Source organism: Diadema antillarum, unplaced genomic scaffold (assembly GCF_040938485.1).
Source record: "Diadema antillarum isolate AM-2024a unplaced genomic scaffold, OU_Dant_1.0 seq00000945_RagTag, whole genome shotgun sequence".
NCBI lineage: Eukaryota > Metazoa > Echinodermata > Echinoidea > Diadematoida > Diadematidae > Diadema > Diadema antillarum.
The window spans coordinates 958,957-980,313 of record NW_027271794.1 but is presented as its reverse complement, the minus strand read 5'-3'; the positions used below and the strand labels follow the sequence as shown (position 1 = coordinate 980,313).

At 38.3% G+C, this 21,357-nt stretch overlaps 2 protein-coding genes across 2 annotated transcripts in view; one reads left to right on the top strand and one right to left on the bottom strand.

The window, feature by feature from the left end:
* Nucleotides 1–8,100: 8,100 nt before the first annotated feature.
* Nucleotides 8,101–21,357, bottom strand: part of LOC139741669 (voltage-gated inwardly rectifying potassium channel KCNH7-like) — a 111,726-nt gene continuing 98,469 nt past the window's right edge. Inside the window, exons 7-11 of the mRNA XM_071652248.1 lie at nucleotides 17,803–18,055; nucleotides 16,178–16,371; nucleotides 15,367–15,475; nucleotides 14,401–14,745; nucleotides 8,101–9,766 (exon numbers count right to left, since the gene is read on the bottom strand). Coding sequence (XP_071508349.1) covers nucleotides 8,928–9,766; nucleotides 14,401–14,745; nucleotides 15,367–15,475; nucleotides 16,178–16,371; nucleotides 17,803–18,055 — 1,740 coding nt within the window. The 3' untranslated portion in view covers nucleotides 8,101–8,927. The remainder of the gene's footprint in view (nucleotides 9,767–14,400; nucleotides 14,746–15,366; nucleotides 15,476–16,177; nucleotides 16,372–17,802; nucleotides 18,056–21,357) is intronic.
* Nucleotides 19,903–21,234, top strand: LOC139741666 (uncharacterized protein KIAA1958 homolog). Its single transcript, XM_071652246.1, has one exon. It carries the CDS (start codon nucleotides 19,903–19,905, stop codon nucleotides 21,208–21,210), a length of 1,308 nt encoding a protein of 435 aa, XP_071508347.1. The 3' UTR covers nucleotides 21,211–21,234.

Sequence of the window (21,357 nt, the reverse complement as noted above, 5' to 3'; positions counted from 1 at the left end):
TTTTAATCTCTTGTTTTTTCCCATGAAGTCCCATTTACATTTCATAAATGATGCAAAACATTACCTAAAGGAATTCAATGGCTAGCAAAGGCAGTTTGGTAAAATCACTAAAAATCGTTCGGTTCAAAGTAAACATTTGATAGTCATCCACATAAAAAGTATATCATTCTCTTTTAGACATTGCACCAAATGAAAGCTGAAGGTGACATCAATGGCCAATCAATTTCCACTTTATTTCAAGCAGCTGACAACAGTATGAAATAACTAATCTTACAACACCAAACTTCATATCTACTTCGTGTGTTGCATGTTAAGATGCTAGAGCTGCTACAAAAATCACGAACAAAAATATTACTCTACTGGTAAAAAACAGAGGAAATTTGTAAACAAAACACACGTAATAAAGCTATAATTTCCATCATATTTTTTTTTACATTGTTTCTTTTTTTCTTATGGTGACTACATCATCAAACAGTTTTAATATTTTCACATAATCTCATAATTAGCCATAACATAACCAGTGGAAAGACTTGAATGTCAAAGAAAAAAAAAATAATGCAAATTTTGACCTTTGATCCCTGAACACTATGCATATCCACCTCCGACACTTAATTTGCTGCAATGTGCCATCAGAAAATAATACTGGGGTCACATAACCATAATCTATCAAAGTGACATTGATCTTTTGACCTTCGACCTTCGACCTCACCATGGTTATCAAACATAGAGCATGGTAATACCTGTCAGAAATTTTCATTGAGAAATTATCACATCACTGAAGAAAACAACAACAACAAAACAATACACACATATCAAAGGGGAATTCAAGCATATGAACTTCCATCTGGAGTGCAAACAAAAGCTATCATATGTTGGCAAAATCAAAGTAAATATTGTGGCTTTGATCAAAAATACTTTGCTAGTGGGGGCAAGAACAGAGTACATATTAATACATCCTACGATCTTATATCTAAAAATTGCAACAAGTAAAACTTCTTCCTGATTGAGAGTTATGGTAAATAAAGCACACTTATGATTCATTATGTAATTGTGCAAAGAGTTTAGATTTCTGCTGCAGAAACCATAGATGCAATTAGCTGCTAACGAAATAGAAAAAAATAATGATTAGCTGCTCAGCGGCAAAGCTAAACAGAAGTTAGCCTTTAAAGATAACAGAGCATTGATTTTTCTGGTGCAATCTTTCGTTCTTCATTATTCCAAAAGGCTGATTTGTGCCTTATGAAGAAGACAAAAATGCATATAATCATAAGTTTAATTTGAAGCTGCACTTTAAAACGGTGTTGGTATATTTTGGTTCTACTGGCAAATTTTGTTCCCTCCTTCTCATAATTTGATGCAATAAGGGCAACATGCAACTTAAGTCTCGGCAGAGCAAGATAAACATATAGATATATTATATACATTTGGGAAATACTCACATCTTATGTTCATCTGAATAACAGAGGAAAATACAGAAAAAGAGAGATTTAAAAAAATGAAATAAAAAGTACAATATCTATTAGATAACAAAAATCAATTCTATAAGTTCATACAAAACAGAAATGCCTTTGCATAGTAAAAAGTGTGATACTCATGCAAACTCTTTAATTCACTGGATTTCATTTGTGTACATGGTCTTCATAGTTTACAAACCACATATACAATAGTGTGGGTCTTAAGTGGCTTAATCAACAAGTCTGTGTATCAATAAAGGAATCATCATTTCCAGAAGGTGATGGCTTAATTGAATTGAACGGCATTCCTTCTCTTATCTGAATGTATGACTCACACCGATCATCAATTTCAGAGTTATAAAAGGCCAAGTATTGATGATGATATTTCAATAGCCACAGCATTTAATTTCATATTATTGTCAGTGTATTCAGATTTAAATGACACTCCGAATCAATGCTCTTCATATAAGCAAATAATCATAAACAGAATCGATGCGGGCAACAGCATTCAAACATACAACTGTACATTTGCTGGCTGTAAATTATGTGAATTCCAAATTATTTCTCTCTTGCTCTTTTCTATCCCTGTTTGAAGTGTTCTCATCCCAAGAAAATCATCACGAATGAATAAAAAGCATCTATTTATTGCATCTTTTCAAAACCAACCATACCTTGTGTTCCATTACTGGTGTTAGTATCACTGTAATAGCACAGTGGAGATTGTGTGTCCATTCTCTGCTAGCTATACACGTTTGTAAGTAATTTTGGCATCTTCAGACATATTGTGCTTATTATCAAACTTTATGCAGCTTTGACTTAAAATCTCTTGAATAAAGGGAACAAATTCTTTCTCCTACTATTGAAATGAGGTGCCCATATTATCAAAACTAGTGATCATTGTGCATTGCAGTAACTGAAACTACAATTTATTGTAATCATCAATTGGAATGCTTTTCAACTGATCTTTTTTTTTTCATCCCAATGTTACCACGTCAGAAACTCTGCAAATGATTGCATTTTGCGATGTAAACAGCTTCATGAAATGGAACCCATGATTGCATCAAACTACTCAAGCCATACCCTGTAAAAGTCATCTTGCAAGTCATAATTCTATTGCAGTTGACTATGCACTCAAACATGTATCAACAATTGTATCAAAGGGAAAGATTGTAAGACATGATTATATATGCATGGTAGCTGTTGTGTATCTACATGCAAACTTATTGCAGCACGGACCCGCATATTTACATGCAAGCATCCAATTTTAATTCATTTTTCTGTATTCATCTTTAAAATGAAACTGAAAAACCCAAATCCCTACAACTGAGCATTCACTGTCAGGAATTTCGATTTCATGGCAGACTTTCACTCAAACTTGGAGAACATGTGAGGTATATAAAAGCAAAAAGAAAAAGTGTCATGGGTAAAAAACATTTTAAAATTCACCCTTTCTCAACGAGTGAGCACTCATGCTCATCAGTAGCTAGGACAGCACTAAAAATCTTCATAATCATGACAGTTTACCCTGGGCTACTGCATAATATTTGAGACCTTTTACACTTGAATATACAGACACCCTTTCATACACCATCAAGATTATTACTGGATTAGAGCACTGATTTCAAACATTCTGCATTACGGGATATACATGTACAATGGAATATACAATGTAGTTATTTCAGCAATCCCAAAGTTGTGATTTCTATCTACAAGGGTACAAAAATTAATGAAAGTGGAACAAACCACTACTGTATATAGGAACATCATGAACTAGTGATATATTTTGAGTATGACAGGATGACGTGGAAATCGGCAATAAAGCATCTCGCATTTCGTCTCTTCATCGGCGACTTTTATAGGCTTAAAAACTGTCCGGGGAAAATGAAGGCAATGAAACAAATTTACAAAGAAGTAAAAAGCAGCATACGAGTGACCAATGCCTGTACTCTGATACCAACAACAATATGGGGGCTGGGGATTTGGGGAGGGGGGAATAGATTTCATACAACAAATAATGCACATTTTCCTCAGTGGATCCAATTATACATCTCCTTGAACTCTTTCCCAGTGGGTCTTTGAAACATGCGAATGTAGCAAGAGTTTTACCGCCTCACAAATATTTGCACGCGGACAGTGCAACACACTCTTCCACCAACCTGTACACGGTGTGTAAACAGGAAAAAAAAACCAGTGCAGTCCCGTACCTCAAACCATTCTAAATGTATCATGTTCCCTTCTGTGTCTGTACAGACTCTGAGTTTCCAAGAAAGAGGACAAATTTGTTTGATTTGGCATCTCTCGCCGATGCAGCATGCTTACGGCTGGTTGCTATGTAAATCAATCTCTGAGCTTGTTTCCATGGACACATCCCAAAGACACCAAACACTCTGCCATTGCAAGTCCATCTGATTGACATGACACATCACCTGCTCCTGACATTTTCATCTGCTCTTGACAATTCTCATGACAGTAGCAATTAAAAAATGTCAAACACCAGCAACCAGCAAGCAAACAGTGATTTTTAAAGAACAAGACCCTTTTCCATCGTTTTCTGAGAACACACACAACTGTCGCTGTCCTAGCAGCAAAAACTCGTTTCTTATTCTTATCAAACCCCGAAAAACCATCACCAAGATATATGATTGGTACCTTTTACAACATGGTTGCCATTGGAAACAACAAGGTTAAAAACTCTCCTAAAAAAACAACAACAACCTCTCTGCTCTGTTGCATTTACGCTGTTTCATCATACTAAATATTTATGACATCGTTCAAAGACATGCTGGTTGTTGTGCAATGACAAGAGCTCACTAACCGTCATCAGCTCGAAGCAATTCATCCTGTTCTTGTCAAAACTTTGATTTACTGTACATTCCTTAGATCCATATAAACCAACCCCTGGGCTGTTGTATAAAAAAATCTGACATTCCTCTCTTGTGCATAATGTGGTCATCTTTATTTTTTTTTTCAACCTACACTCAGTCAGATGGACCTTGAACATATACCCTGATGACCAAAATGAAATGATGGTCACAATAAAATGATGGTCACAATAAGGAAAGCCCATTTTCAGAGGGTCCTTTTCCACTTGACAGTTTCTCTGGCTTTCAATACATGTACCTTTGCTTCAAATCACACCCAAACCATCCCTTGTGCGTTTCTGCGCTAAAATGACACGACGCATTCGGCAAGAAGAAGGAGAAGCAGAAAGGGAAAATATCCATGTATATTACTCCAGTACAATAATGTTTTAAATATCTGTCTACATTTGCAGAGTTTTCACACACTTTTAGTGATATCAAAAAATGTTATCATGTTGAAGTACAATGTATGTGCTAGTGTTTTTTTTTTTGTACCATTCATACAATACATTGCAGGCATGGCTGCTGTAACTTCTACAAACTGCATATCACCAATTCTGATATCTGATATACATTGCAATGATAAATATGAATTGTGCGTACCTTCGCAACTTGTGCACGTTGAGCTCGAGTATAGATATACATTCTTTAAAATGCAAGATCAATTTTATGATGATCACATATATGAAACCAACAGGCAGAATAGAATATATACCACTGCCGAAATAACCACAAGAGGTGTATATGGACAAAAAGCAAGATGTCCGCAGGTTAGTACATCCTCTGAATATGTTTACACTTCCAGAGGTAATGCTTAAATCCACAAGAAGTAAAAGGAATATATTCATGTCCGGCAAATGCATGCAAACTCCACCATGCCTTTACACACAAGTATTTTCTGTGAAGCTCAATTTCAAATGCGGCTAAATCCATCGTTTCTTGGCACTGATGCATGTATACCAGTAGTTATGTTATCCATTCCATATGCTAACTGGTGCAACCCCCACAAATAAAAAACAATAAAAATGAATGACTATAAAGATTTAAAAAATTCGCAAGATGGAAAAATTATTGCCTTTTAAACTTATTTCTGAGTTTCTGTACATTCCCAAAGAAACTCCAAGGAGGTATAAAAACAAAGATGATAACATATTATTTGAAAAAAAAAAAGATTCACAAAAGAAACAATGGTTTGATTTGCATCTGAGCCTGGATTTAGCTACATTGAAATAGGCTTTATGATTATATGGCTATGATATAGCTTTGCAATCACTACATGTTCAATGCGGACATTCCCAACATTCAATTTTAACTTTTTAAACAAGATTTGAAAATTCCCCACTTAATATAGAAACAATATCAAACCTGCACTACCCTGTATCAGCATTTCATATGAATGGAAAACAAGCTAGCCACATTGATCCAAACCTGGTAACCCGTGCTGAATTGTCATTGTTCATACACATTTCTAGATATATCTCTGCCACTATAGTTCCATTGATGCCTGCTGCGCTTTCATAAATTGAAGGGATACATGAATTATGAGTGCTTCGCCCTTTGAAACGTTATCCCCGTGGCTAATAGACAGTAGAATAACATGTGATTTGGGATATATGAGGTACTCGGGGGTATAAATGGCATCTTTAATAGCAACAGTCTGAACACACCTGAGGTGCTCAATGGGTTAAGCTAAAAGAGCTGTTGCGTACTGAATACGAACTTGGTATCATTTCAGACTTCACAAACCTAATCTGGCAATGTGACCTGTTAATCCAGTGGGCAAACCATTGAACACCATGCCGTCATAAGTAGATGAATAAAGAGACATTTACGAGAATCACTCTACCCTGCATATATGGGAACAATTCAACTGTCCGAATAATCTGGAGTGGTGCATAGTATTTACCACCTTATATACTTGAGATTTCCAGATTTAAACATCATTATAGCCTTTGATAACTGCATGCTTTATTAGCTGTATTATTGTATGCCATTGTACAATTACAAAAAAAAAAAAAAACACCCAGGAAAAACAAATGAAAAACAAGCAAAGAAAACCACAATCCACTCAGCATAAACCTCTGAGATGAAACTTATGTATTAAAATAGATGTATGCTGTTACATCCAAGCATATATTTATGTATGCTTACAGTAGTATTCAATCAAATATTTAGACAATAATTGCCAACAGACAGGAACACAGTGGGTTTCAGTGACTTCATGTTGTGGATCTGTGCAATATAATTCTTTATGGAACCACACCACTGAATAGCAGAAACCATGGCACTGTGTGAAAAAAAAAAATTAGTGTGAGTAATGATAAAAGCAAGGACTTTGCAAAATGCATTTTGCAAAGATTGTTCAAGCAAGAATTAAACTTTCTCCTTGTCTTTTCAGTGATAAATATGAGTAAATTTGTCATTAAGCCATGCATACAGAAGTGCCAAAGATGATTTGAATTACTAATATATTCTAAGCATTTATGAATTGCTTTGATTTTACTGCAATGCTTTGGGCAGGAATGTAGCGACATCAGAAATACCAATTACATCATTTTCGAGTACATAAAAAATTCCTATGCCGACTGCATGTCTGTATTGCACACTTCAAATGACAAATATACGTGTGACTAAATTTCCTGAAGAATTTGCAAATAGTAATAGCTTTAACCAGAATCTACGATGCATTTACACTTGTAGACCATTTGCATGACGCAATTACACAGATACAGATGATTTTGCAATTAATGCTTTTCCATGACAGAACTTGCAATCTTAGGAAGAATACGCAAATTTCACACTGTTAAGCTATTAAGTGTGTGGCAAGCATCGCTTGCTTTATTTCTATTTGTTTTTGCTTCCCAATTTCGTCTCCTAGCACAGCCTATAGAATTTGGCGTAGGGTTTCAGGTCGTGGGAACTTGGACTAAACAGGTTCTCATTGGCAATGGTTGTGCTCAAATTTTCTGGTTCCAGGGTCAGGGTTTGAGAATAATCAGCATTTTTGGAATGATATCATAAATGAACCATCCTGGATTTTAAGTCCGACTAAGATGAGACCAAATGATAATGCAGTGTAGACTATATGACCCAATTCACATTTTGGGAGACCCTGTTTGTTAAGAACTTATGATCACTAGATGTCTCATCTCTGAGCATCTAGTCGTCATGGTAACAATGTCAGTCTGATCTCAAGTCGAGAACTTTTTTCTTTTGTGCCATCACATTGAATGTGAAGGCAGATGCATAAATGCAATCTTCTGATCTAATCAAAATCAACTCCAATTCAATCCAAAGAGCTATATTTACAAGCATCCCACCTCTCTCTTCGCTGGAAGGAGACCCCCAGATGATTACATTGCATTACACAGCAATCAATTGTCATTCCTCAGAGTGTACTTCTTATCCATCGAGTGTGAATGGGGTCATAGAGTCGCAAAGGTTATATATTCGAAGATGGGGAACCTGATACACACAACTGAAAAGATGGCATGTTCTCTGCGTACAACCATCAACAGGAATGTTGAAAGTACCGGTAAATAACAACAACAATTCAAAGACTCATTCTCGTGGTACTCCAGTATTCTTAGCGAACAACCAAATGGAATTCTCAAGAGACTTTTGTGTGACTTCATGACGAATAGCACATGACATAAAAGATAAATAAACATTTATATGTATATATATTTTTTACTGTTTATGACAACATTGCGTCATAATGGGGCAGCCTCTCTTCAGATGCGATTTGTTCAGAGGGTCGTTCACACTTTTGCACTATCCTCCATCTCATTTGTTTGTCCACATGAAATTTGTACAGACATTTGGTTGTTCAAATACACTGGATAGGGCAAAAAGTTGTGATTTTGTTATTTTGTCTTTTAAGCAGCAGCTAAACAATCAGCTATCTCACAATGTTGGTTAGATATTGCACTCACTGTCTCTGTAACTGTGGTGCAGTGTGCTAAAACAAAAACAAAAAAAAAACATCCATGAAAACTGTCCAGAACTGATGGACCTGCTTTTTCCGAGTCCACATGTTCCTGATGCGGATTTGTTCAGAAAACGTGATTTCAGATAATGATATGTGATCAGCTGATGCCAGGCAATATCACAACATTGATGCTTTTTAATTACAGCTTCAGCATTTGGTTGTAAGTATACATTCAACTGCAATTCTTCCAGACCTCTGACACTCGCTTGAAACATTAAGAAACAAAACTTCAATCCCTCTTCATTTATTTCCCCATTGCATCGATCTCCTCATTTTCATTTTTCTCCAACTCTTCCTCTTTGTGATAACTACCATCATTTATATCCCAATAGCAAGATCCTCTCTACCTCCTTTTTTTTTCAAATTTCATAAAGTACACCATTTGACTTTTTAATAAAAATGCATCATAAATAAAGGGAAAAGAGACAGGAAATGTATTTCATACATCTTCATTCTTTATATCTGTTTTCCTTCAAATTACAGAGGGGGAACACTCTATAGGACTACTATGTACCACAGGGAAATGGGTGACATCTGTACTGTACGCCGTGAAACTTTTCAAGAGAACACCGTAGATTGCACAGACAATGCTACCAACTCTGGACTGGGCTGCATCACGGGCTATACGTCCGTGTTCCTTATCGGGGGCAGCGAGGAATCGCCGTCGGCCCCGTTCCAGGAGATCCGCGTCGTCGTGGGCGCCGGCATGGAGCTACTCTTTGGTATGTGGCCGGGCTGCGTGAAGAGCGGCGAAGATATCCCGGCCTCTTCCGAATGTATACTACTGTGACTATCTACCGAGACGTCGGACAGCGAGGAGAGAATGAGGCTCTCGGGTGGCTTGGGACGTCGTCTGCTCACCGGGCCGTCCTCGACCGATTCCGGGCTCTCTAGCGACGAGACGCCATCACGCTCATGGGGCCCGCTCGGGTGTATGCTCGAGGAAAGTGTGGGCTCGCTTCGAGCCGAAGTCCGACCGTGCCGGCCACTGCTCTTGGCGGGCGGAGCGGGAAAGTCTGTGCTGTGGGTTTTGCGCTCGGGTGAGCTGGAGCTCTGCGAGGTGACTGGGTGCGAGGGCGCCGATCGCATGCGCGGCAGCGTGGGCCGCTGCTGCCTGACCCGGCTGGACAGCAGCTGAGGGGGCGCCGCGTACGTCTGGTGCATGCGGTGCAGGATCTCCAGGATAGAGTTCATGTCGCCGGTGACCTTTACCTCCAGTCGGTTCATCTGGCGCTGGAGGTCGTCCAGGCGGCGTTCGATGTCCGGGTTGGACACAAAACTGCTCACATCCTCCACGATGATGTCGGGCTGGCGGGAAGCGCTGCGCCCGTTCTTCCCATTCTGGCCGGCGTTGAGGGAGGGGTGGCGCGCCTTGCGCTTCATGTTTGGGGAGGAATCCGGACTGAGCGCCTTTGTCCCTGTCATTGCACTGACAATGTTATTCACTCCCGAGAGCGCCCCTGCAAATGGAGACAGAACCAACAAGATTTTTGTCACCATCTCAGCTCCACAAAACTTCTTGATCTAAATCTGTCAGTTAATACAAGATGAGATCAAGGCATTATTCTTTCTGCTTTATACCTCCGAAGCTTTCACAAAAATTGCAAACAAAAAGTACCTCTGCTGAGGAGACAGGATTAATTTTTGAGGCCTGTTGCTCATTGCTAACTTGTCATCATAATTCTCATCCAAAGTCTCACCAAACTGAGAACCTCAAAATGCATCTCAGGCACTTGATTTCAAATACAGACGGCTCTACACCAGGAAACGCCGTCTCTACAGTACAGTGTGCGAAGCCAATTGATAGGTCAGATTTGTTGAAGGATATATCCCGAACATTCTGTGTGTTTTTTTGCATTTCTATAATGCCATGTTTCTTCATCAAAAATTGCATACAGACCTGCTAATATGTTACCACTGTAACCAGTTTCTGCAATCATAAAGTGGACTGTCACGACCACCATGCTACACTGCATATTGTGACCGTGCATCACAAAGACTAGCTACGCAAAGTCCAAATTTGAAAACAGAGATTATTAGCTTTTTATCAAAACACTTCATAACAAATCTAAATTGGGCAATCCTGCCCAACTGAAATAAGATATGGAGAGTCCCCCCTCTTTGAAAATCACTTTAAAAAAAAAATAAATTTGAAGTTAAAGATCTATTCACCTGCACTGACTCACTCACACATTCCTTATTGTGTGTGGGACAAAAAAAAAAAGGAAACTTAAGTAACTGCTACATGGGGATCATCATATCACCCTAAAACTTGAAATACCCAACCACATTCTATTCATGATTATTTTAAAATATCAGTGCTAATTTTGACTGTTTGCTCAGGGCTTTTTATGTACATTTTTAATGAACACAAGGTTAGTGTAAAAGATAGATATATAAATTCACCCCAAAAACATGCCTCTTTTAAAGCTAAGATTTGAACTCATACTTAATTTTGAGATTCCAAGCTGGATATACAATGTATATTGAAAGAAAAAGGATTACTTTGCAAAAGATGCCCAAACATGAAACTGAGCCATGTTGTCCCAAAGCACAAAGTTTCTAACCCACTGCAAATATCAAACTCCTGGGCAGCATTTACGATGCACTGTCACAATCGATTTCTACGGATATCACTAATTAGTATCCAACCAAATCTGACATACACTACATACACGCATTTATTATTAGAAGAAATGATCAATTAAAAATGATACACAATGATATGCACATGAAACTGACTCTGCAGGTTTACGCAACATATGCACAATAATATGTGCAAAGGAGGGAGCTAAAAAGAGACCAAAAATGGTTAGAAACAAACAGAAAAAATGGCAGAATGAGACAGATACTAGCCATCTGTCATAAGCTGCTGGAAGAAAACACTTCAAGGGGCAAATGAAGAGATTCCTGTGCAACTAAATGTGCACATGGGTATACACATATCTAGACGTAAATTTGATTAGATATACTCAGACACGTATCACAGTAATTAATACATAATTTAAAGGATGGGGAGACCGACATATAAAGATATAGAGGTAATAGACAGGTAAACAAATAAACAGAAAGAAAAATACATAGATCAGTAATAATAAAAAAATAGTAACCAGTACTAAACACCGTCTTTTCTAATAAAACTCAAAGCACTTCAACAGACAGATAGATGAATATTAAAGTAGATAGATGGATAGAAGGATAGAAGGATGGATGGATGGATGGATAGGTTGATGGATGAATGGATAGGTTGATGGATGAATGGATAGGCTGATGGATGAAGTGAGAATGAGTGAAAACATGGGAGGGAAGGATGGAACAAAAAGATGACAGGGGATGGGAAAGAGATAAAGACAAACTGATAGTGGAGGAGATTACAAGAGGAAGAACAGAGGTTAATAAAAACATCTAAAAACAGCAGGGAGGAAAACAAATTCAGAGTGTGGTTTGCTGTAGATATCTTTTGGTCACATCCTAATATTGTCAGCTGAGAACAAGAAGAGTGCTTTTGCATTTAAAAGGACAAGTTCACCTTCATATACATGTGGTTTGAGTGAATGCAGCAATATTAGTAGAACACATCAGTGAAAGTTTGAGGAAAATCGGACAATCCGTTCAAAAGTTCAATTTTTTAAGGTATCTGCGCAGTCATGCTGGATGAGAAGACTACTACAGTGTATGATGTCACATGCGTACAACGATATAAGGAAAATAAAAAGAGATTTCACAAAACTTCACTTTTTGAATAAAGTGCACATTTTTTCGACTTGTTACTGACATATGTTAAGTGTAATATTATTCCCCATGCCTTCTGAAAGAGAAAAATTGAGTATTCTTTTGTTATGCGAGAAAAGTGAAAATATGTTGAATTTTATTTATTCTTTCTTTATATGTGACCCGCTACAACAAAAAGGTCCTAAAGTCGCGCACGGTCGAAGCCTCGAAAATTGAGTTTGAAGTCAGAGCATTAAAATTGTTCAAAACTTACGATTTTCTGATTTTGATATATTATTAGAGTCTAGCATGTCTTCTATCATCTGTCGAAATTTTGAAGCAAAATGATCAAAGGAAAGATTAAAAAATAGCGTTTTTCTGAGCCATGTTTTTTGGCGTTTCAACGAAGCAGAAACTGGTGTCGAAAATTTGGATTAAGCGCCACAGATAGGCTCCGCCCCTAACAACGACCAGAGTGATCTCATTGGTCAGTTTGCTGGTTGCTGCTAACCGAAGCGTGAAGCTCGCACACTGCCCAGTCGACTGGTGCGTGCAGGCGGGGTGCGCTATGCTCAGCCGCTTCTCACACCTGGTCACTGACTGGTTAGTGAGGAGACCGCCGACGCTGATGTGCTTGAATGAACTCTTCGGGGGTTGCCAGGGCTTACCTTCTATTGTCCAGAGGCGAAAACTGACTTGCGTGTCCCTTGATCGAGATTGCATCGAAAGGAAGACTTTTAGGGCGCTTTTCTCGAATCAGTGATTTTCCAGACGTCTCAACATGCTCTCTTTTAAACATCGATATCTCCGCAGCCGATTATTTTTATAAAGTGTGTTATATATCAATTTAAAGCAGAAAGATTAGGGGATTATATCATGCAGTTTTCAAATAATCGACCTCGCCTGACTTTAGGATCATTTTGTTGTAGCGGGTCACATATCGTTGTACACATTATTGTGACATCACAAGCTATAGTAGTCTTCTCATCTAGCCGTGACTGTGCAGAAACTTCAAAAATTCATAACTTTTGAACGGATTGTCCAATTTTTGCTCAAACTCTCACTGATGTGTTCTACTAATATTGCTGCATTCTCTAAACCCACATGTCTATGAAGGTGAACTTGTCCTTTAAGAAATTTTTAAATAGGTTGTCGATATAACTCATATTGCAAGAGAATTCAAAATTAGTGAACACCTGTAAATAAAGAGGAAACAATCACCTTTTATAAAATAAAAGTTTACTTTACAAACGTGGGTAGATTTTATAAGCACTCTTCCAAATATCAGGGAAAGATAGTGTCCTTGTGGTTTTGTTTTTTTAACATTCTACTGAAAATGAAAATTAATTCAAATTGACACCATAATGTATAGGGGATCATCCTCTACAATGTAATACCAATAAGTCAATACCCCGGCCTCCCAAAGAGAAGAAAAAAAAAATGCAATAACGCCCTTCTGGTTCTCAAATGACAATATACTTGAAAACATGATGTACAACAAAAGAGCCAATGGAAGCAGTGTACAACAATACATTCATTGGAGAGAATAAACAAAAATTGGCGGTAATCAGTGTACATCAATAGCAATACTAGGAAGCAAACAAAGAATAACAAGATATTAGGTCCACTAATGAAATGCTTATCAAAGCCTCTTACAAGAGTGTGCACAAAATATTGCAAATTAAATATCTAAATTTTAGTTAATGCAAGGCAGTCTCTGAACCTATGGTACATGGCATTTCAAGAAGATGGTTTGTAGGTATGTTAATGGGTTAAACCTGAAAGTTACTATGAGGTCTTGGGCTTTATATCCATTCTGACATTTTTTAGCTTGTTTGTCTTTCTTTCCTTCAAAACTGATACTTGTGGAAAATCACAAGGTCATGACTTTACAATTAATTTAGGATAATCTGACTTATGGAATGATCTGGGGGAAAATTTGGGTGCTGAAATGGAAATCAGAATTTATCTCAGTTACTGGTTAGCATTAGTTGGGGAATATACCTGGTTTAATTGTGCCTTGGCTTGTGAACACAAAGTATACTATTAGCATTTTACAAATAATATGTGCATATTACAAATAATATGTGTATATTACAAATAATACGTATATTACAAATAATATGTGCATATTACAAATGATATGTGCATATTACAAATGATATGTGCTTATTACAAATAATATGTGCTGCTGTATTAAGAGTATACAACTCAAGGCACATACACACGCTGGGTTTGTGGGCGATTAAACTGCTACATGTAATTTCAGGCACTGTTCATGCAGGCAAACACAAAAATTAGTGTTAAAGCTGGGGGAGGGGGAGGGGGCTAGTTTTGGATGCTTGCCAACAGGTGAGAGGGGCATTTTGGACATCCTCCTTACCCTGCCCGTTGCCTTGCTGCTCCCTATTCAACCAATCCTTGAAGGAGGGGAAACACGAGTGGGAGGAGTCTATACCTGCTATGGTGCTAAAGTTTCCCCCTCTCCCGCCGCCGCCGGTCCCGTCGCCCCCGCCCCCGCTGCGCCGGTTCTCCTCGTGGCCCTGGAGGATCTCCGGGGCGGGGGTGACGTCCCGGCCGGCCATGTCTGGCGAGAACTCCAGGATGCCCGTCCCGCACTCGTCCTCGTCGCTGGAGTCCAGTGTCGGGATGCTGTTATGGCCTGAGCTACCGGACTGGTTCTGGGCAAACTTGCTCCGTCTCGCCTGGGCGTCTTTGTGCCCCACTCCTGGGGAAAAAGGTGGAGGACATTTAACCTCTGAAAAATTGACCCACTGTTTCTACCATTGTGCAGATATTGCTTTAAAAAAAAATCATTTAACCCGTTGATGACACGTCCCAACTTTACTTGGGCAGGTGTCTATGGGAAATGCGTGCTATAGCAAAATCAGCCCATCCTCAACAGGTTACGAAAACCAAGATGAACAATTATACACAATGTTATAAGTTGGTGTACATGACATCAAATTTATTCATATTGCATTAAGGCTGGGCCAGAAGAAAAAAAAAAAGTTGCATTCAGGGGCAGAATATATCAGTCTCTAAGCATAAGTTCAATAGCACAAAACAATTTTTAATTAATATTCTTTTTTATTACACTATACTGGAATGGTTCATGTTTTAGTGACATTCATGAATTACAAAGGCAGAAGGTCTTTAGTAGGGGAGATGTTCATCATTGTGGTAGAAGGTCTTATACTGTACTACCGGGGCTCTCAGTAACTAGAAAGACAAATTTCAATATGCCATTGCATTATTTGGATATGATAGAGGAAATGAAGAATGAATATGAAAAGTGAATCCATAATGATATAAACTATGGTAATCACTGCATTCTTGCTGCTCCCACCTTTCTGTTGGTATTTGAAGTCGTTGTTTTTGTCTCTCTCATCCAGGATGACGGTCTCTGCCACTTTGGTTTTCTGCATCATCTCCTCATGGTGCTTGGATGCCTGCTCCTGCTCAGTAAATAAGGCAAATTATTTAATAATAATAATAATAATAATAATAATAATAATAATAACAATAATAATAATAATAATAATAACAATAATAATGATAATAATAATAATAATAATAATAATAATAATAATAATAATAATAATGATGATGATAATAATAATAATAATAATAATAATAATAATAACAAAAATGATGATGATAATAATAATAATAATAATAATAATAATAATAATAATAATAATATAAAAAATAATATTTTTCTATTTCAGTTTATCATTGTTAGCATTACCATTGTCATTATGATTATTCTTTTTGTTACCATAATCATTGTTATTATGATTATCAACATTATGAATATAGTTGTTAATATCATAGTTGCTATTGTTATTGTCTTTATATATATTTTCTTTCATCAATATCACAAAAAAAGAAAGAAATAATTTCCAGGTTTTTCTCTCAGAAATGGCATTTCTCTCTAATCCAGACAGTGTCCTGCAACTTATCAAACAAGATATTGGAAATATGAAATGTTTGATGATTTTGTGTAATGCAGGCAATTATGATTTTCTGACAAAATAGTCAACTTCATAATTAATTTCAGGTTACCTATAATATTTAGCCTTGTATTACAATAGTAGGTAATTTATCAAGCATCAAAACGCGCGGGGAAAAGCATTTAGAAAAAAAAACACACTCACATCTCGAAGTTCAAAGGTTATCTCCAAGTTCTTGGTGAACTGCTCTGAGAACTCAGGGTACATCTCCAGGACTTCCAAAAGGTCATCGCGCAAAATCTTGTGGAGATCACAGTAGGTCAACGCCCTGACATTGCACTTTGATTTTCCCACAGTTTGACTCTCTGCGATATTCTCTCCGAAGACATCATCTTTGCCTGAATTGGAGAACCAGAAGGGATTGAATTAGGCATCACAGGATATTTCGTTTTGTGCAAAAAACTTAAAATATCACAAGTTTTTCAATATTTCTTGAGGTACTGGGATATTTCATTAAATTCATCAGTCATGCCACAGGCTTTAACTTCATAATCCGCATGATTCAATTCAACTTTTTTTCCTTTTCTCATCAAGTATATTAACATAATCAAATGCTCTTCTTTCTCTGGTATACTAATTACAAAATACAACAAAAAACATACATCACATAAAAAATAGATGGATCAAGTACTGTAAAAGTGGAAATTTTCACGATGTTGAAATTTTTGTGCTTTTCGCGCAACCAGAAACTAGCGCGAAAATAAAAGCACGCGAATATTATTGCTTGCCATATGTTTCAGTAGTTGATGTCTTGATTCCACAGATTTAAAAACACGCGAAGTTCTTCTCAGCCGGTCGAGCGCGAAAAATTAGTCACACAAAAATATCCACTTTTACAGTAAATACAGCAGAGGGCAATATACATGGCCTTTAAAAAGACTTCATTTTGGTATATTGGTCGAGAAACCCAATGGGTGTGATTATCAAAGCAACATCTGCATTCACCAACTGAAAGGGGACTACATGCACGGACAAATTTCTAGCACCGATAGTTTTGATAACAACAGTATCATCACGGACATACATACGGTAAAACATGATATATTCGCGGCACGAAATTTTCGCGAATTGGAGCCGACGGCCTTTTTCGTGGTAACAAATTTTCTTGCGTTCAATACATATAGTGTAGATAAGAAATTTCGCATGCATTTTAATTTCGCGAATCTTGGCGCTCGCGAAATTAAAATACACGCGAACATTTTTCGTTTTACAGTATGAGGCATCTGGGACTTGAGAGAATGTTGAATCTAATGGGTGAACAAAGATGTGATAGTGAATACTCTCATCACATGTTTATGATTGTTATGTGTACATTTTTTTTTTTTGCATTTGTTATGTTGTATACATATATTTCTGATTTTGATATATTTGTGACTTGTTTTATGCATTCTTGTACTTTGAAATTGTAAATTGTTATGATTTCATGCACTGACCCATTGAAAAACAGTCTATGCTGAACAGGTCTTTCCATGTGGAAATAAATAAATGAAATTATGACAATGAAATGAAAGCACATCCTCTTCCAATCTATCTGATCAACTGCCAGGGCCCTGTTTCATAAAGCTGTTCGTAAAGTTACGCATGACTTTACAAATGACTGGAGTATGAAGTGACAATACGTGTGCCCATTTCTTTCCTTCAAGTTGTAACAAAGTACAACTGCATGTCAGTATTTGAGATATGCCAGATAAGAGAACTGAATCCATGAATCCAAGGTTCATGGCATAGAGTGGGTTAAGATGCAATGGGGGAGACACAATGATACGCACCGAGAATGGCGAGCACCACGTCGTCCCGCAGGATCTCAATGGAGCCTCGCGAAATGAAGTACAGCGCCCTCAGTACATCCCCGCGGTGAATGAGCGTGTCGCCGGGCGGTGCGTGGGTCGTCTTGAACTTCATGGACAAGGCTCGCAGACAGCCGGGACTGGCGCCTTTGAAGGCGGGACTGTTGTTGAGGAGGTTGCGATTCAGGTGGAGGCAGATGTCAGCCTGCAGACACTCCGGGAAACTCTTCAGGACCTGTGTGTTTGGGGAGGGGGGCAGAGAAAAATAATGCCAAATTGTTGATTTTTAGACTGACTATATACATGTAGCTTACTGGGAAACAAATCCTGAATTTGTTTGAGGGAGAGATAATCAGATAAGGTTTGCCTTGAATGATTTATTCTGCAAAGCTCAGTGTGAACTTGCACTCAGATGCTTTCTATTTGAATCAAATCCATGTTAAAGAGACTTAAATACTACTACTACTACTACCAGGGCCGGTGGAGCATTTTCAAAAGTTGGGGGGGGGGGGGGGGCACTTCCGGGTTTCATGAGCTAACAAGCAACCTTACCACACTCACACTTCAAGATCTCTGTCTATTTCTTTTTAGTGTCACTTACGTACTTCCGGGTTGAAAAAAGTGGGGGGGGGGGGGGGGCCCAGAAGTGATGACACCTTATGTATTTCTTTGTATGGTGCACAAAAAGTGTGTGGGGGGGGGGGGAGGACCTAGTAGTAGTAGTAGTAGTAGTAGTAGTAGTAGTAGTAGCAATATTGATGATAATAATAAGACAAAAGTGATGATAACAATAATATCTGGTGAAAATAATAACGACAATAAAAATACAAATCAACTTCTTTACACTTACTGAAGACCATGTAATACACATCTGTCTAATTAATAAATGAAAAAGCCTGAAGATTCTCCCAAACATTGATTTTCTGATAATGATGTAATCAACCTCATTGGACTCCAGTGATACAAAGAGTATTTCAAATCTAATTTTGAGATAATATGAAGACCAGAGAATATCACCAAACTTAATCATGAATTCCAACTCACAAGATGGAATTAACATATGTTATTTCCATCCCAGGTGGAATTTTTTTTTTAACATGACCAAGTTCTTGACTTGTGCAAGGGTGACTTAGGCGAGGCTGAGTTCGCATATTAGGTATAATTACTGATACGAAGACAAAGCCCCTGTCTTGCAAGCCCTAAATCAAATTAAAAAAGAAAAATCAATGTGCAGTCATCTGCACCTGTTTTGGCCTCATAGATAATTTTTCCTTGCTCTTTCGACTCGAAATGGCAGTCGGATTGCATCGAAAACATGATGTCTCCATTTCAGATTATGCCCATGTCAAGTTAATGAGCTGTGATGAATATTTCATGGGCATTCATTATTAATACATCCCTGGAAACATGAATAGATTGAATTTATAACCTGTTGATGAACAAGCCCATTTGATATTTCTTTTCTCTCTCTCCCTCTCCCTTAATTGTCTATCCGTCTATTTTTCTATCTATCTATCTATCTACCTACCTATCTATCTATCCACCTACCTACCTACCTATCTATATATAAAATCTATTTACTTGTCTGTATCTATCTATTCATCCATCCATCCATGCATCTATCTATGTATCTTTATACAACACCTCAGAATGATGTCGAATTGTGATTGGCCAAGAACATGTCACATGACATTCAATAGAAAATACCTATCAAACTCATTGAGAGTGACAGCCATACAATAGGCCCCTGGCATGGGCCTACAGCACGGCTCGAAGGTACTATAGCACGGCTTCGCAGGGGGCTACTATTGCATGGTTCGCTTCCGCAGGTACGGCGTGACCTGTACCAGCTTGCGCTTAGCTACGTCCTTTCACATACAGGATGCGCGGCCGGGCACCGTATCGCGTAGGCTACGTGTGCAGCTGACCTACATTTTGCGTGGTATGGTTTGCAGACGTACTTGTGTGTACAGAGTAGTTCGTAGTGGGTGTAACGTTAGAACCGAAACGTTAGGCCTATTTGTAGCGTCAAGTTTTAGATCATACAATCTTGTGTTTACGTTAGCGTCCTAACTCTGCAAAATGGCGACCAACTTTGTACTACTAACTGACGAGGAATTAGAAGGTCTTCTGGATTGTGATGCTTCGAACACGAAGAAAGTAATAAGGTATTCACTTAAAAAACTCGAGGAATTTGCCAAATTGGTTGGATATGAATCGATCGACGTTGTGAACAGTTTGACAGTAGTGGAGTTGGACAAATTCTTGTGCAGGTTTTACGCTGGCCTTAGGAAGGATGATGGTACTTTGTATACAAAGAAGAGTATGCAAAGTATCAAGTACGGGATCTCCAAGCATTTCATCTCAAGAGGTGTGGACACTACTTGTTCTGAGAGCTTCCCTGAAAGCCAACAGTGTTTCAAAGCCATGATGAAAAAATTGAAGCAAGAGGGAAAAGGCTGTGTAAAACACAAGAATCCGATCAGCAGGGAAGACATGAAGAAAATAGCTGAAAGTGGACAACTTGATATTGATACACCACTTGGGTTGCAGAACAAAGTTTTCATGGACGTCATGGTCTACTTCGGACAAAGAGGTAGAGAGTCCCTCCGAGATATGAAGCCTGATGACTACGTCTTGAACACGGATGAACTCGGAAATCGTTATTTTGAGCGTCGCGACACTTTCACAAAATCCAGGAGAGAAAATGAAAACGAAGAGTTTGGAGGTCGGATGTACGAACTCAAAGGTTCTCGTAAATGTCCAGTCAACAGTCTAGTCAAGTACAAGGAACTACTCAACCCATCTTGTACAGCATTCTGGCAGAGACCCAAATCAAAGCCAACAGAAGTGGGTCCGTGGTACGACAATGCTCCTCTTGGAATAAATACAATTGGATCCAAGATGAACAAAATCGCAGTAGGAGCTGGATGCATCACCAAGTATACCAACCACAGTCTGAGAGCCACGACCGTAACTTCGCTGAACGATGCAGGTTTCGAGAGCCGGGATATTATGACCGTCACTGGACATAAGGCCGAATCTTCTCTGAAGCATTACGCCAAGACCAGTGCACTCAGGAAGAGAGAAATGAGTGCCAACATAGCAAAGGGCCTAGCAGAGGGCGGAAACGAAAACGAAAATGCAGGACCAGGGGATGTTGTGTCACATGCAGGAACGGTCGTTTCGGCTGTGTTTGACCTACAGAAAGTCCAAAACCAAGGTGCTGTTGATGCCGACGGCGAAGGACATCTGACACTATCCCAAGAACTGCAGATTCAGTCCAACATGAACATTCAGTCGTCATCTTCATCGACCACCAAAATTGCCAAGAATACGGTCCAGCACTTTCATTTCAACGGGCCAGTGACTTTCATCAACAAAACTTAATTTGGGGCTGAAGGAATTGTGCGTAGTGTACATATGTTGACTTTGTTTTGCTTTCAAGTTTGGATTTCAAAATAATTAACTGTTCATACTTCATATGAACTAGAACTTCAGCTATTAAGATTGAGGTCTAACGTTTGTGGTCTAACG